Below are 17561 nucleotides of genomic sequence, written 5' to 3' on the forward strand. Positions count from 1 at the left end.
TGGCTCTTCTTCTGTTGTGCTCCTCATACTCGTAAGCATATGCTCTCCATCTTTCGTGCAACTTGTATGGTAGCTTTGAGATGATAATCCTCATGTTGGTAGGATTATCCAACTCATCCATATATTCGATGTCCTCCATTACATTGCGACAAGTGATTAAGAACAATGAAAATGCACTTAAAGACTTTCCATCCTCTGACTTTATTTCAGGCCATTTTAATGTTTTTTGCATTAAGGCTGTTGCAATTTGTAGTTCATTTCCAAACTTCTTATGCAAAAGTTTCATTGCTTCTGCGTAACCACGGTCATCTGGCATATGCTGACAACTTTTTACAAGATCTCTGGGCTCACCTCTAGTATACTGCTCCAGGAAGTACAGTTTGTCAGCACTGCTGTCAGCTCTGGAGTCAACAGCATGTTTGAACGCTTTCATAAAAGACCTGAACTCAAGTGGATCTCCATGAAACAAAGGAACATCGCGTTGGGGTAGACAGGACATCTGTTGGTTCTTCACTAACATTGCTGTGATATCTGTCTGACGTTGCATCACTCTTTGAAGTTCTGATGTTTCATCATTACGGCCATATACTTCATTGACTGCTGCTGACTTTTCCTTAGAAGTATTTGTTTTCTTAGGTCTGACACTTATAGGCATACTTGGGTATGCTACCTCATGATGCGGTGACTTTTTGACATGTCTTGATGATACACTGTATTTGTCACATTCATATTGCTCCAGTTTTGGAATGCATACAGCAGCTGCTTGTATAGCCTCATTTTGACCTGCATACTGTTGCTGATCTTCACAATCTTGATACACTTTAATTTTAGCTGAAGACATTGCAAGAGCCGTTTCTATTTCCAACTTTTCCATTTCAGCCTTTAACTTTGCCTCTTTCAATTCCAACTCCTGCCTTTCCTTCAAAGTGGCTGCTTTAGCCAACAAAGCTGCTCTGTTAGCTTCTTCCTTAAGACGAGCTGTGGACGCGTTAGATATTGAGGATTTTTTGGAAACAGAAGTTGCTTTACTTCCTGACTTATTAGAAGTGTTTGACTTGCAAGACACCATTGAAATACTGTCCATAGCTGTGATTTCATTGTCACAAGTTTGAGACATCTTTAAGCTTTTCTTGGTTTCTTTAATCCACAAGTCCACTTTTTCCATTAATTTTTGGCAGCATAATAATTTGGGTTGAAACCAGAAATTCTGATCTGCATCATGCTCTTCATCAACTAAATACAGCAACACTGATCCATTAATTTCAACAAACTCTTCAAACAGCTGTTTGTAAACTTTAAACTGTATATTTTCCACATCAAGTAAATTGCAAGCATTCTCCATGAGCAGTTCAATCTCATTTGATTTTGCAGTTAATTGTCTCAACTTGCTTCTTCTGGCATTTATCTTTAAGTGGAGTTTCTCTTCCAAACCCTTGACGGTTGGCGCCCTCTTGCGTTGAGTCTGTGTAATTGCATCTTCATCGTCGTCTTTGCCGTCCGCCATTATATTAAACTTCAACACGTGCAAATTCACTTATGAATTATGTTGTTCATCAACACTTCTTGCATGCAGTAATATGATTGATCTCCCTTCAGTCATAACTTCATTGAACACAACATTGCATGATATGATCCGTAGCAAATTAGCCCTTCTGACTCCACGTGCACGGTCTTCTAACGTGCTCTATAATGCGCACTTGCAGTGATTTCTTTTTGCTTAAACAACGTAGAAAGCTTTTGACTTACATGTAAGGAACATGTGAGATTCTTATTTGTTTTCCACCAGTTTTGACGCGTATCTTGCTTTCTTGTATATATCACTCAAAGTCCTTATTACTTTAAAGTGATTTATTCTTCTTCCAAATTTCAATACAGACTCACATTTGCAAATACAGCATAATCCAACGATGTTTTCTCAACAACTTATTTGAAGAGATCTATAAACTTAAATATGCTATATTATAAAATAATGAGACGATAGTGAGACGGTCAAAAGCTTGTGTTCTTCCACTAAATTATGAGCACGTATCGCATGTGCGTCGACAACTCTTTAAAGGTGAACTACAAAAAATGACGTCACTGCACATGCGCATTAGGAACAAATATAAACCAGATAAATATAATACACACAACAGGAACTGACTTATTTACAACCATTATTGTACCAAAATTACATAATAAATTCTCAATATGGATTATGGCTCTTACAATAACCATGTAGCTATAAGAGTTCCTAGGCATGTGGTTATCTTGTAGTTAAAGGTGAAGTGTGTAATTATTCATAATGTATAAATAATTCATTCTATCCTTGTTTAACATTTAGAGGTTACTACAAATAAGATATTTGCGGCATTTTCAAAACCTCTGAAACCTGTTGAGGCCGAAGTATAGTCCGTTTTTTACGCGTATGCAGTGGCCAATTTGCTGCCCTAGGCAAGATTTCAACTGGTACCCTTTAGAATCACAGAATCACAATTGTGTTCCAATCATTTTGTTCATAAACTTATACAGAAACAAACTGCATAGCTTTGTCTTGTTTTTCTTTATTTTGAAAATATTTTGGAAACACGCACGCAAACACACACACACACACACACACACGCACACGCACACACACACACACACACACACACACACACACACACACACACACACACACACACACACACACACACACACACACACACACACAATACCCTGTCAGGCATTTGATCTTGACATTGTTAAAATCTTTTTTACATGTTTTAACACTGTACACTTAACTTAAAATATTTAATTTTGTACAAGAAAACAGCTTTTATTAATGAATTATTAGCAGCATGTTGTAGTGTCTCGGGAGATTGTGCTCATTGTTAAATAGCGTTGTGGCTATACTGCACTGAAGCAGCAGTTTAAAATATAAACCCAGAATTCAGCCAACGTCAAGAACAAGAAAACGAAAACAGCAATCAGACCGAGAAGCGGGATTTAAATTATGTTACATGGACCATGTTTAAATTTCAATGTTTCTGGACAGAAATACCAACTTGTTCACTTTGTTTGGTTTTAATAGGCTGCGCATTGGAGTGACTGCTTGCCGTGGTGCTGAAGACCCGTTCTGACAGAGTACTGGTGGCACTTATGCACAGATATTTAGGTGCAACCTACAGTATAAGGATCATTAGTTGGGTTAGTAAAACAACGAAATTATAGCCTTTAAATAGAAGAAAAAAATATTTTTGTAAAGAGATATTTTTTTTAAAAAGTTTAAAAGTGCACAACTCTTCTCAAGTGGAAGAAAGCTATACTTTTCCCCTTACGTGCAACCTATCGGAAAGCGCAGATGAGTTCGTTGGGTTAGTAAAATAACGAAATTATAGATTTAAGTACAAAATAGTATTTATATAAAGAGAAATATTGAAATAAAAAGTGCAGTAATAAAGTAAAATAACGAATAATAATGATATAATAACGAATAATAGTTTCCAATAAAAGTTGGCAGCTTATTAATACCAAACAAAGTGAACAAGTTGGTATTTCTGTCCAGAAACATTGAAATTTAAACATGGTCTGTGTAACATTATGTAAATTCTGCGCCTCGGTCTAATTGTTGTTTCAGTATTCTTGTTCTTGACGTTCGCTGAATTCTGGGTTTATATTTTAAACTGTCGCTTCAGTGCAGTATAGCCACAGAGCTATTTAACAAGCACGATCTTCCGAGATACTATGCTACTAATAATTCATTAATAACTGCTGTTTTCTTGTGCAAAATTAAATATTTATAGGTAAATGTTTATATACATATATTAAAAAAGAATAATTTGGGCGCACGGGGTCGGCGGCGCCCTTAGCATTTGCCTATTCCGCCTATGCCCAGGGCCGGCCCTGCACATATGCGAGGTAGAGCTGAAGATCTTTGCCCGAACCCGACGGAACCCGACGGGAACCGACGGGCTCGGGCGGGTTCGGGCGGGTTCGGGCTTCATTTCTAACATTTTACACGGGCTCGGGCCGGGCTCGGGCTTGCGCTCCGGCTTTGTGAGGTAAATGAGCGGTCAAGTTCAATGCTGCTGTTCGATGATCAGTAGCGCAGGACCGCGCTGAATTCATTTACAGTGGATTTAATGATTTTCCTCATCAAAAACATGTAGCCTAATCTTGGTGAGTAGGTTTTTCAATGTATAAATAAATATGAATCGAGTCTTAAATACATCATTTAGACAGAGGATATAGACTAATGTTGGCAGTAATGGAGAGAAGTGCCGACGCAAATCCCGCGGAGCCTTTCTCTTAATTTCGTTATTGCCAAATACCCATCTTAATTCAGAATGTATTATCTTAATTTAATTCGTTAAGAAATAATAATTTTATTGGCCTATTTATAGTGTATTGCATAAGCCTATTTAAATGAGATGTTACAATGTTACAGATGACTTATTTTATTTCTTTGTTTCAACTTCCAAGTGGCGTGTAGATTATTAGTCATGAATAAATAATGTTAAAACCTGTGTAAATTTCTCATTCTTGACAAAAGCTGTGTGTGTGCGCACATTTAAATAATGTCGGGCTGTAAACGGGTTCGGGCTTTTAAAAAGCTGTCAATCTAAATGTACGTTCGGGTTCGGGCTGCATTCTGTCGGGCTCCGGACATTTCGGGCCTAACTTTTAAGGCCCGATTACAGCTCTAATGCGAGGGTACACTGCGCCTGGCGCAATTTTCGTCATCTGAAAAATGCATGCGTACTGTACACAAAACGTCAGATTTTTGAAACCCACCGTACATCGAGAATTTTGTTATTTGCGTAAAGAAAAATATTTTATGTAGCAAAGGAGATGCATTGCATTTAGTCACAAAGCGCACGTGTCGAATGGCTGTGTACACGTACGAGTCAAATAAACTATACTTTGCGAGGCTTGTGCGTTCAACCGTCAGCGTACGTTCCTTTACACATAAAAAACAATAGTCCGTAATTCTGTTGTCATTGTCACCCAATTCAAAATAATCATATAGCATGAATTCTAATGGATTTTTAACCAGGATATCTCCATAGAAATCTATGTGTTACTAAGAGCTGGACAAGGTTAGGGTTAACCTTACCTGACATATCACCAGTGTCGCCTGAGTAAACAACAACAAAAACAACAACAATTGTTAGGCATAATATAAAACATCAACATTTTAAATGTGAATGAAAAAATCTGCAGGTTCAAGATCTGTAAATTATAGGGATGCACCGAATCCAGATTTTTTTAATCTTAAACGGTGGATTCGGCCGAATCCGAAACCGAATACCGAATCCTGCTCGCATCCTTAATCCATTAACACAGTAAAGCACATTAATAAAGTAAACAACGTCCGCAGTGTATTTTTCATTTAATTTAATTTTAACTGTACATTATGCCAGGATGACAAGTTGGAAAAACTATTTTGACAATTACCATAAGCCTATGCATAATGAAAGCGATGCGTTGCGACACGCTCGTTTTTCCAATAAGCAAGCAGCTCTGCGCTGAAAACTATATTTAACTTTGAGAGGTGAGAAGCTCCGCTCGTCAATGTCAGTTTTCACACGGCCGTCCAATTTCAGTGGAGGAGGGGCGGGACATTACCACAGCAACCAACCAGCTCACAGCTGAAGCATCACAGCTACCAAGCGCTCGGCTGAAAAACAGCTGGCATTTGGCGTCCTCAAGGCGTTTTCAGCCGTGTTTAAAAGTTTTGGTGTGTCCAGCCCCTAAAGCTCACCGAAAGAAAAAGCTCATCTCCACGTCAGCACCCGATGTGTGTAATCAACGGCCGCGTGACGTCGACCAGCGTAGCGCAAGTCTAGGGTTCGGTTCGGTGGAAAAAAAATCTAGGATTCGGCCGAACCCGAACCCTGTCAAAAAAGCCCAGTATTCGGCCGAATCCTGGATTCGGTGCATCCCTAGTAAATTTGCCTTGTTTAGGTAATTATTTAACTACTTAAAGAGCACCTATTTCATTGCTAAAAACAACGTTATTTTGTGTATTTGGTATAATACAATGTGTTTGTGTGGTTTATGGTTAAAAAACACATTATTTTCCACATACCATTCATTTTTGTAGCTCCAGATTTTACTTTCTTCCTAAATGCACGGATTTGTCCCTGATTGGCCAGCTAATATGTACGTTGTGATTGGCCTGAATACCTCTGACGTCAGCAGGAAATGTGATGCTCCTTACCATGTTTGAAAGATTTGGTTGCTAACAGGAGTGTTACAGGCTGTGAGTCTGAAGTGGGAGGAATTATGATAATGTCGGTCTTTTCTACATCACCAATTTCAGGAAGTAAACTGATGCCTACAATCCATGTGTTTGTTGTAGTCCAAGAAAAGAGATTTACGTTGGAGACAATAACACGCATCATCGTTTACTTTGGGGTATGTACCTTTTGCATATCGTTAACATGTATTAATACACACTTACACACCAAAGGAAATTAAAAAACGTGAATTGGACAATAGGTGCTCTTTAATATATAACATTGCTCCTATCTTATGCAGCTTATCTACTTTTGTTTAAAACAATATATTCAAAACGCATTTTAGAAGAGAACAAGGGTCTAAGTGAGTAGATAGGGTGGATGGTTTCACAAACATACCTACTTGGCCTGTTGCCACCACGTTGGGGAACTTTGGGTGTTGATTTATAGTCAGGCACAGAATATCATCACTGTGTTCTAAATAGAAGCTCTGACACGCTAAGAATAAACAATCAGAAAAGAACAATGAGGATGCTGAACAAAGTTATGCACATCTGTTTAAAATAAGCATGAAGGCATTAAAATTGCATTACAAATTACAAGTATGAGTTCCCCCTCACCTGTTGTTAAGTTTAGGACGACTCCTACTGAGGCGGTGTGATAGATGATATCCGCCCCCTCATTTAGGTAATGCACATTGTTACGGCAGTCGTTGCCTCGGTAACCAAACACCAGCTCAAGCACCAGGTCCTGCAGAGAGAGTCAAAGAGGGGTGTCTGAGGTCGTATCCATGACAACAGCTGAGAGTATCTTGCTGTCGGGATGTGAAAGGATGGGCACAGGAAAAACTATGCTGCAGTTCAATCAAAAGAGGTTAAAAAGATCATCGATCTCACTGAAAGAACAGAAGGCTCTGTAATGCACATTTAATTGAAAAAAAAGTAAGATAGTATCGTATGGTATAATACAATAAAGTACTACATTACATAGCAAACAAGCCCTTCAAAGGTGAAATGCAGTAACTACTGTAAAATACTGAAACTGAGAAAAAATGTCTTTTGAATTGTTAGGTTTAAGTTACTTGTTTATACAGAACAGGTCATAGTCAAAGACACCATGGTATGGTATGGTATGGTATGGTATGATTTGGTGTGGTGTACCGTATTTTCCGGACTATAAGTCGCTCTGGAGTATAAGTCGCATCAGTCAAAAAATGCGTCACGAAGAGGAAAAAAACATAAATAAGACTATAAGTCGCATTTATTTAGAAAATTATTATTCTTTTGGTTGGCATTTTGTTTGTTAAGTCTTTCTCCGTTGTCTGTAAGTTAATGTTTTAGTTAACAGTTTTTTTTTCAGGGGTAGGCTACAGGAGCAACATATAGCGCCCTCTCGTGGCTGTAGACAGTAATGTTTTCTTTTGGTTTATGTTAGTCAGTATTAATTAATTTTGACATATAAGTCGCACATGACTAAAAGTCGCAGGACCAACCAAACCTTGAAAAAAAGTGTGACTTATAGTCTGGAAAATATCTATAAACAAGTCGAGGGAAGAATATTTTTGGCATCCCCAATGCAGTAGTGTAGTGTACCATAGTATAGACGGTTTCATCAGACGCAAGTGCGTTGCTGCAGTAACCCATCTGGCCCGAAGGTAACTTCCGGCCCTTGCTTGTTTATCAGTCTGGCAAGAGACCAAACTGACCTTTGTAATGTAACTACTAATGTAAGCTCAGTGGAATGGTTGATACGCTTTAGCTATGATTTGAGGAAATTTAAAGGTAATTTGGTAACACTTTACTTGAAGGAGTGTTCATAAGACTGACATGACACCTTCATAATCATGACATGACATGTGTTATGAACATGAAGGAGATTTTATGCACATTTATGACAACTGTCATTAAAGTGACACCATGTAATTTTTCAACCTTCATAATAAATTTTCAAGACCCTTGTGATAGTACATTGACTTTCAATAGGTTGAATGACATGTCTACCATAGCCTGACGGGGTCTGTATCACTTTTACTCGTATTTTAAAACTTAGGGTTTCTGGTAGTAACCAGAGCACAAAAAAAACTACAAAATTCGACTGCTTTACGGCATACGTCACTTCCTCCACACAATTTGTTTTTAACGTGAATTTTGCTGGAGGCTTACTTAAGGAATGTACAGAGCAGCTTCTATTATGTGACTCTGTGGCACAGTCTTTAGAGTCACGGACCTATGACACGGGCGACCCGGGTTCGATTCCCCTTTAAGGCAATTTTTTTATATAAACTCTTGATTCATACATAAATGCGATGTTCTTTATAAATGACGGCGATTATCTTGCATATAGTTCCCTGTATTCACATGCAGTGTTCGCGTATTTACCTTTCTTTTACTGTGTCTATGATATTTACATTACAATCCAGGATGCAATAGCAGTCAAACTTGCTCAAACTCACACAGTGTAAAACCAAACCCTATTCATTCACCAATCAGATCCGAGCGTTTCTCTCTTCTCTCTTCCTCATTTGCTGCGTTCCGCTGTCACTCGCATGACGTATTACAAAGCGGCAGCCTTTAGGTCTGCTTGGACCACATCGGTTTACTTGGATTTGGAGCGACAATTTTCACACAAAAGAGAGGAAAAACGAGCGCCATTGCGGAAAATCCTGGTGGCGAGGGAGAGAGAGAGACGATGCAACACTATTTGTTTGGGAAAAGGCAAGGAAATACTTCTGGTCGTTTCTCAATTGGAAGGCTGCAGCCTCCAGAGGTCAAATATGCAGGCTGCATACGTCATCAAGCCTGGTTTATTAAGGTAAACTGAGCATTACATTCGCAAGTCATAAGCATACTGCAACAATTTACGATTAACTAAGTATAATAGTCAACTTTGTAATTGTTAATATTGTGAAATAAGACAGTCTTGATGACGTATACAGCTTAGAAATACGACATCTGGAGGCTGCAACCTTCAGATTGAGACATGGCTTCTGCCACGACGAGTTCCTCATCAGAAAGTTGTAACATGACTGCGTTTCTCCCTGTTGTCTCAAAATGTTGATCGTTTAGCGTTTTAAATGTTTAGTTTTTAGTTTAGTTTTAAGGTTGGTCAGTTCCTTTCCTTTGCATCAGTGCTGCGGCGCTTGTGGGCTCTAGGGGCGCTAGAAGTGAAAAATACATGTCTAGCACCCCCTAGTGGCCAAAAAGTTTCATGGTGTGCCTTTAAAGGCAGGGTAGGCAGGAATTATTTAAAAAACTTTTTTACAAGTTTGTCTAAACTGTCTTTATATACAAATGCATAATTAAAATGTAAGTACTCTGAAAAAGAGAGTATAAAACTCGAGTGTCTGTAGACCTCTCACGACTATTTTAAACACAGTTAATTATTTCCATCCGGGACGAAACATATGATTAGCTTGCTCAAATATCACTCTCTCTCGCGACCATGGCTCCACCCGTTGCTATGGGATCTGCCCAGACATGCGCACACCCGATTGATTTGAACGTGCACAAGGCAATAGGAAGAGCAAAATTACAGCAAAGAAATAGCATTCACAACTCACAGAAACTGCATTCACATCTTACAGTACCTGTATATCCAGTCAGCGAAGGCAAAAAAGGAATAAACGAAGCAATCAAACGAGAGGAAATATCGCGTGGCTTTTCCTCGAGTCGATGATGCAGTAGCGGTATTGTCTGCGGAGTGTAGTCCTCGTCAGAGTCAACAATGCTTTCATCACAGAAACTCTTCCATGCAAAACACTGGCTTAATAGTGAGTACTAAAAGCCATCCGTTTATAAAAGCCATCTGTTTATATTCCTAGTGATAAAGTTAGGTGTATTATTACATGTGATTGTGACTTGATGTTATTACATGCACCGCGCTCCTTCCTCTCCGCTTGTCTGAGGTAATTCGCGCGTTCATGTGTTTTGGGGGCGTGGCTTAAGAAGAAACCCAGAAGGGAGGGGGTGGAGTGAATGGAAAAATTAGCTGTGTTTAAAACAGTGCTGAGAGGTCTACAGACACTCGATTTTTATACTCTCTTTTTCAGAGTACTTACATTTTACTTATGTATTGATATATAAAGACAGTTTAAACAAATTTGTAAAAAAGTTTTTTTAGATCATTCCTGCCTATCCTGCCTTTAAGTGTCATATGTTCAATTATTTCATTTTTAACGCAAAGATAACATTGTTTGAGATGTCTTTGTTATGACACCTTAATTTAATTAATTAATTAATTAATTTAATGTAATTAATTGTTTTTGCAGTCATATGGACCCAACAATGCATTGCTTAACCCATTATTGTACATTTTCATTTAATTTTAGGTGAATCGGTCTCCAAATGCATTAAAATATAATTGTATCAATTTTAATCATTATTATTATTGATTTTATTTGTTAAACACATGGAGGAAATGAAAAAAAAAACATGAACTGAAGAATATTCATGACGCCGTTATAAAACTATTTGACAGAGTATTAATGCCTAATGACATTTTAATGACAAATTATATTTGTACCACTGTAGTTGAGGTCAAAAAAAATATTCATGACACTGTTATAAAACTATATGACAGAGTATTAACACCTAATGACATTTTAATGACAAATTCATTTTGTATCACTGGTTAAAAGTGGTTAGTTATATTGTCTTGATTAATGATCATAAAGTTATGATGTATTGGTTAATGTCAAGTTGTCATAACAAAGACATCTCAAACAATGTCATCATTGCATTAAAATTACATAATTGAACAAATGACACTTAATGACAGTTGTCATAAACGTGCATAAAATCTCCTTCATGCTCATGGCACATGTCATGTCATGATTATGAAGGTGTCATGTCAGTCTTATGAACACCCCTTCAAGTAAAGTGTTACGGGTAATGTACTAGTTATTCATTTTGCTTATAATTAGCAAATTTGATGTTGTTGATTCTATGCGGAAGTCTACTGGAAGCAAAATTTTATTCATAAAAACCTTTGTTTAAGTTGGTGCTGCTGAAACTGTCTATAGCATTGCGTTTGATTGTATTGCATTGCATTTTTAAGAAAACTTGCCATAAGATCAAGGATTTTTGCCCGCAACAATCACAAAAAAACTCCACGGTTTTCTGGAAGGACAAGTCTTTGTTTTTGGTTAAGACCTTAAATAAGATCTGTGGTTAACAAAAGCTCAAGATATTTTCATGTTTTAATCTATGATATGAAACACAATTAATACCACTACTCATGATTTTTATAGTTTTCAGATGTCAAATTTTAGGCAATTGTATTTTCAAGGGAAGTTGCATGATGCTAACTTCCACGCTGGCCTACAAAAATACATCATCCTGTAAAGCTATATAGCATAATATAAGATAGTGCTGCCCATCACTCACTTCAATTGGTCTCTTTTTCTTGCCCACGTTGTTGGTCTGTAGTTTCTCTGGCATTGGTGGAGCCCTACTTACTGGGGGTCTGCACCCAAACAAGCATAAACAAAAACATCTAATTAAGTTTACAGCAGAAATTAGACAGTATCAGCAGACATACTGATGTATTTTTTGATAAAGTTCTGTTTTACTTCACGATTGCAAAAAAACATTTAAACTTTTATTAAAGATAAAGTTATAAGAAAAGTTGATAATGTACAAAAAAGTTTAAGTGAGCGGCCTTACCTTGAGCCCCTTAAATGGTAGCATTAACAGAAAGAAAGAAAATTAGATCTGTGGTCTCTTAGTGAACTGCTATCCAGATGCTCTCCAGATAAAACCAAACACAACACAGGGACACTGACAACACATAATACAACATCAAGCACTGCTTACTATGTTCTCTATAACCACGATCATGTTCATTTGACAGCATACATGGTCAAAACAACCCAAAGAGCTTGTCAGGCAAGAAAAGCAATCTGTCTAAAACTAGCTTAGACGTAAAATGACTTCTTTATGCTTGTGCAGTAAAGATCAAGCACAAGCAATGTTCCCGGTTGCTGAAGAAGCAGCATTTCTGTTTAAATAATTACAGTAAAGTAATAAAGTCAGCCAGCAAACCACTTACTGTAATGCAGTGCCATCTACTCTAATTGAAGACTAAAATGACCTGCATTTAAAGCATCCTAAGCTAAAACAGAAACAATAATTTAGCGACAAGTAGGTTTATGGATATACAGTAATGGCTGTCTGTGTGCAGCTTAGCAAAGTTTCACAAGAAAGGCAAGACATGGGATCAGCTTATATTTTGGGAGCAAATTACACTTTTGTTGATCTTACCTGACTACGCCCTGCCTTCACATGGAGAAAGAGAGAGAGGAGTGCATTGCGGAAAAGTGAAGGAAATTGTAAAAGACAAACAAGAGGATAGCAATGTCACTCAAAACTCACACATTTAACTAGGCCATATGTGTTGAGTAAAACCTCTCTATTTAATAATTATTAAAACATATTTAAAGTCCCCCTGTGGTAAAAATCAAGTTTTTAATGTTTTTTATATGTCTATGTGATGTTTTTAATATGCTTTAAGACAAACAGTGTGCAAATTCAGTGCTGTTCACCAACCGGAGTAACTTTAAATAAGTATTGGATGCGTTATTAAATATGACATTAAATTAATATGACAGAGACACGCATCTGTATCTAAAAACAAAACAGACAGGAGATCAAGAGATTGACGTTTGGACTTCTCATTACATTTACAAGACGTTTACATTAGGCATTAACGCTTTCATATAGAGATTTAAAACGTGAGGAAGGAAATTGTGAAGATTTGTCATTACGTGCATCTTTTTTATATGTGTAGAAAAAATAAGTAGGCTGAAATAATGTATAATATAATGTATGTAATAATAATATAGATCATGTATAATAATATATAAACAGAAAATAATATAATATAAAATATAATAATGTAAATTATATATATGAACAATATTATAAACATTATAATTATACCCTAGTATTTGATTATAGCGTACGTGATTATTGTGCACAAGTGGTTTTAGTTTTTCTTGAATTGTTGCGTACATTTAGAAGAAATTTTGATACGAACGTTTTTGTTGAAAACATATGTAAATATCCGCAAGCACATCTCACGCACAAATTTGTGTGTACCTATGCTTAATAAATGAGACCCAATAGACATTTTGCGTGTTTGCAAACAGAGATGACGTTTTTGTGGGCGGAGCCCAACTGGTGGCAGAAAGTGACAGCTTCGCAATAGCGGTGTGAAGTGTTTTAGTGTTAAACTGTGATTTTTATGGATCCGGTGTTCTGTAGAAGTCTGTTTCCCCTATATTTCTCTTAAGTGTAATGTTTTTTATAACGTTTTCACCAAGTTACGTTTATTTTTTAAATAAATTAAAAGTTTAAATGGCTTGGCTACTGATATGTGTGCATGTAATGTATATGTATTGTTCTTTATTGGTAAATCAATTATTTTTACAGTATGAATCGGTGATGTACTTATAAGAGCAATACTATCATGTATTCTGTATAATATCATTTATTAAATATTTCATCATTTTCCTGTTTTCTATTTCTTCCTTATATTTATAGCCTTCGTGTTTGTTCTAAAACTATTATGTTTACATACAAATTAATTTGTATAGGCCTGTTTATATATTATTAACACTTTACATCGTGTGTGTGTGTGCTATGTTTATATATTTATTAGTAAACACCATCATTTAGAACAAACAGGAAGAAGACATAGGCTAAGATAGAAGGTAAAAAGAAGTAATAGAACACGAAAAAATATGAAAACTTTAATAAATGGTAATATTATTGATATTATGAACTAATTCAAATCTTTAATCTTTATAAATAAATTATAAACATAACGTGATAAAAAAACGCTATAAGAAACACATAGAGGGATCAGACTTCGACAGAACACCGGATATCTTCTCTATTTAATTTCTATTCTAATTATTAAAAGATTTCCAAATGATTTCATCAGTCCAGTCTGTCCGGTTGAGGGCTTATTGCAACCATAAACACCTACGTTTATCTTCAAATGGTGTCTTCGATGACGGTATACTATAAAAATGAAGGTCATCTAATTTGGCATTTCTATTCTGACACTCAACAGCACAACAAGACATTTTCTAGTGAGTTATATTGTTCGTTTCACTCGTGTCTAATTCATTTCCACTGTTATTCTGCCAAAACATGCGCGCGTGATGTAACTGTGACGTCGACTCGCAAAAGGTCTATGTGTAGCTAAACATCTCATTCTATCATCTTTGCCATCATAACAACAAATCAACATAAACATTTAAGCATGTGCTTTATTGTTTATAACTCCTGTGATTCAAAAATAATCTGTGCAAACACACCTTTTGGTCGTCCTAACTTGAGTGCAAAATATGCCATTTTTACACCAGTAAAAACTTTTAAAGGCGGAGTCCACGATGTTTGAAAAACGCGTTGGAAAAGGAGACGGGCCGACTACCAAAACACACTTATAGCCAATCAAATCAAATCAAATGCCGGTTTGCGTATGTGTGGGGCGGGTCTATCAACAGAAGGTCCAGATTCTATTGGGGTAGGGGCATGTTTGTTTAGGTGATTTCAAATATCAACATTGGCTTTCAAACATCATGGACTCCGCCTTTAAATAAACCCTGTTTAAAAGCTTGTCACAATAAGGAATTATAAATTTGTAACTATCATTTCTTAAAAGATTGTGTGACACAACAAAAAGAAAAGTAAAGGCAAAAGAAAAAGAGACCCCAAACAGCATTCACAACACTTCACATGCCGCATTGGCTGTCATTTATTGATTCCAAAAGAGGTTACCTTTCATCTGCTGATGGCTCTTTTTGCTGTAAGTGTGGCTTCACCCCTGTCATAGGTCGATAATTTGAGGATAAGGCTTTAATTATATAGATGATCTCATTCTCTCGAGTTACATCACTGTCGTACCCTACAAAGAAAGAGAAGATCGATATAGAGAGAAAAGAGTGAGTGGAGAAATATTTCAATTTCAAATCCTAAAAAAAGGCCTTTAAATTAAGATTGTGTTATATGATGGATAGCAACTCACTGTAATACCAGATGACAGCAGGTGATAGTAGCAATTGTTCTCATAAGCTGAATGACCTTCATTTCTCACCTCCATCATCTTCGCTTTCGATGTCTGATTCCTCGCTGTCACACTGTCTCGCCTCTCGACAGCTCTCAGTCTCATGGCTCCAGATCATCAGACAGGTGTCGGAGCCGCCGACTGACGCCAGCAGGGAGTCGTCGTGTGACCAGCGCACATTGGTCACATGGGTGCTGTGAGCCATATATCGTTTGAACTTTGCATACTTTCCCTATTAAGATCAAGTTTATGTTAGAGGGCATGTAGGAAAAATTTAAGTGAAGAACATCCAAAAAGAGTGGCATTAAAATGTCTACAAAAAAATAGTGTCTTTTATAATTGCACTGAAAAAGAGGCATATTATAAACCTTGACTTAAACATGGTAGCTTGACTCATGAATATTAATTAGGTTGACTTGGTAGTCCTTGCCGAAAGGCATGTAAATAGATTACAATTTATCCTAAGAGAAAGACTCATTTTTTATATGACAAGAGGCTATCCTCCTCAGTTTTAAAGCCCCCCAACCTACAAAATGCACTTTTAAATGTTTATACATTATTATACTTATACTATATATTTTTATAGACAGTTTCAGCAGTAACAACATAAACAAGCGGCTGTCGTGGTCTGCACGTAACTTCCGGTAAACTCCGCTAAGAATAAATAACAACAAAGTTCTTTAAACGTAGTTTATTTATATAACAAGCAAAAAAACAACGCATAGATTACCTAGGAAACCAAAACATTTGTTATTTTGGACGAGGCATTTGTTCAAGAGATCAGTTTAGCTACTAGTCAGACCATTAAAAAAAAAATGAAACCGGAAGTAAAGTTCGGATCCAGACGTGTATCGCGTTAGCGCACGTGCGTCCGATGAAACCGTCTATACAAATCCATCTATTCTTCTTTGTGTAATCTTTAAATCGCAACAGTCACACAAAACAGGCTGTTGGGGATCCCCTAGCAATGTGATGTCACATTGATTACGCCCCCAACTATAACCGCTCACAGACTCCGTCTTATGAGCGTGTAGTTCAAACTTCTGGCAGAGACACGTTTTGATGTAGTCCAAAGCACATGTGTAAACGCCCCACCCCGTACTTTGCATACGGGGAGGGGAACAGAAGCTTTCTTTGCATTTAAAGATCAGCGCAGGTTGAAAAATTGGCACTTTGGTTGATATTTGCGCCGCGTTAACCAATCAGGAGCTTGCTCTAGTAGTGATGTGATTACAGGAAGCGAGCGGAGGCAGAAGAAGCCCCTCCCATGATGCAAATTTCTGCGAGTAAACGCAAAATGTTCAAGCATCCAACTACGCGTGAATAGCATGTTTTTGCCGCCTCTTCCGCATCTGGTGTGAACGCACAGTTATACAATTCCCAGATAAAAATGCATGTTTGAGCAGCCTTGATTTAAAAATACCTTGACATATCAACTGCCATTGTTTTGTTTCAAGATGAACACCAGTATTGTTTTTTGTAAGGTTTGTTTGTAATAACTACTTAAAGGTCCTAATATAACTAAGGCTTAGTCTTGGATAAATCTAAACCCTGTCCGGGAAACCGCCCCTATATGAAACACACCAAAGTTAATTTACATAGTTTTGCTTTATATACCAAGTTGTCCAAGAGGGTGGCACAAATTTTCAATGTTTTAGTGCATTGCTATGTGGTTGCTAGGGTGTTCTGGGTGAATGCTAAGGCATAAAAGCAATAGTAAAACTGGTCTTAGCAATCACCAATAATGATAAGATTTTCTTAACCTTGACTGGGTATTTGAAGAGCTTGACATATCCAAGGTCATCTCCAGTGGCTAGCAACTTCTTGTCACTGGTAAGACATGCAGACGTTACTTCAGTTACTTCACTGACCACGGGCCAGATTCCCTCACAGGAACTTCCAACCACACATGTCCAGGTGCTCCAGTCAATCTTCTCCACCTGAGGACAGAAATTAAGGTTTATCATCAAAATCCAGACTTAATAAAACACGAAAATAGGAACCATTTATAATAATGACAACAATGTTTAATCAACACGGTATGTACAACCCCAAATCAGAAAAAGTTGGGACACTGTAGAAATTGTGAGTAAAAAAGTAATGGAATAATTTACAAATCTCATAAACTTATATTTTATTCACAATAGAATATAGATAACAAATCAAATGTTGAAAGTGATACATTTTGAAATGTCATGCCAAATATTGGCTCATTTTGGATTTCATGAGAGCTACACATTCCAAAAAAAGTTGGGACAGGTAGCAATAAGAGGCCGGAAAAGTTAA

The 17561-nt window shown here is 37.0% G+C and overlaps 1 protein-coding gene across 2 annotated transcripts in view; it reads right to left on the minus strand.

The window, feature by feature from the left end:
- LOC129417192 (echinoderm microtubule-associated protein-like 5) overlaps window positions 1-17561 on the minus strand; it is a 157013-nt gene that overhangs the window by 20800 nt on the left and 118652 nt on the right. For both annotated transcript variants that reach the window (XM_073864905.1, XM_073864904.1), the window contains 7 exons: window positions 17039-17215; window positions 15306-15507; window positions 14990-15116; window positions 11588-11666; window positions 6824-6953; window positions 6603-6701; window positions 5078-5098 (listed from right to left, as the gene is read on the minus strand). In XM_073864905.1, the coding sequence (XP_073721006.1) occupies window positions 5078-5098; window positions 6603-6701; window positions 6824-6953; window positions 11588-11666; window positions 14990-15116; window positions 15306-15507; window positions 17039-17215 (835 nt within the window). The remainder of the gene's footprint in view (window positions 1-5077; window positions 5099-6602; window positions 6702-6823; window positions 6954-11587; window positions 11667-14989; window positions 15117-15305; window positions 15508-17038; window positions 17216-17561) is intronic.

Source organism: Misgurnus anguillicaudatus, unplaced genomic scaffold, assembly GCF_027580225.2.
Source record: "Misgurnus anguillicaudatus unplaced genomic scaffold, ASM2758022v2 HiC_scaffold_28, whole genome shotgun sequence".
In the NCBI taxonomy this organism is placed as follows: Eukaryota; Metazoa; Chordata; class Actinopteri; order Cypriniformes; family Cobitidae; genus Misgurnus; species Misgurnus anguillicaudatus.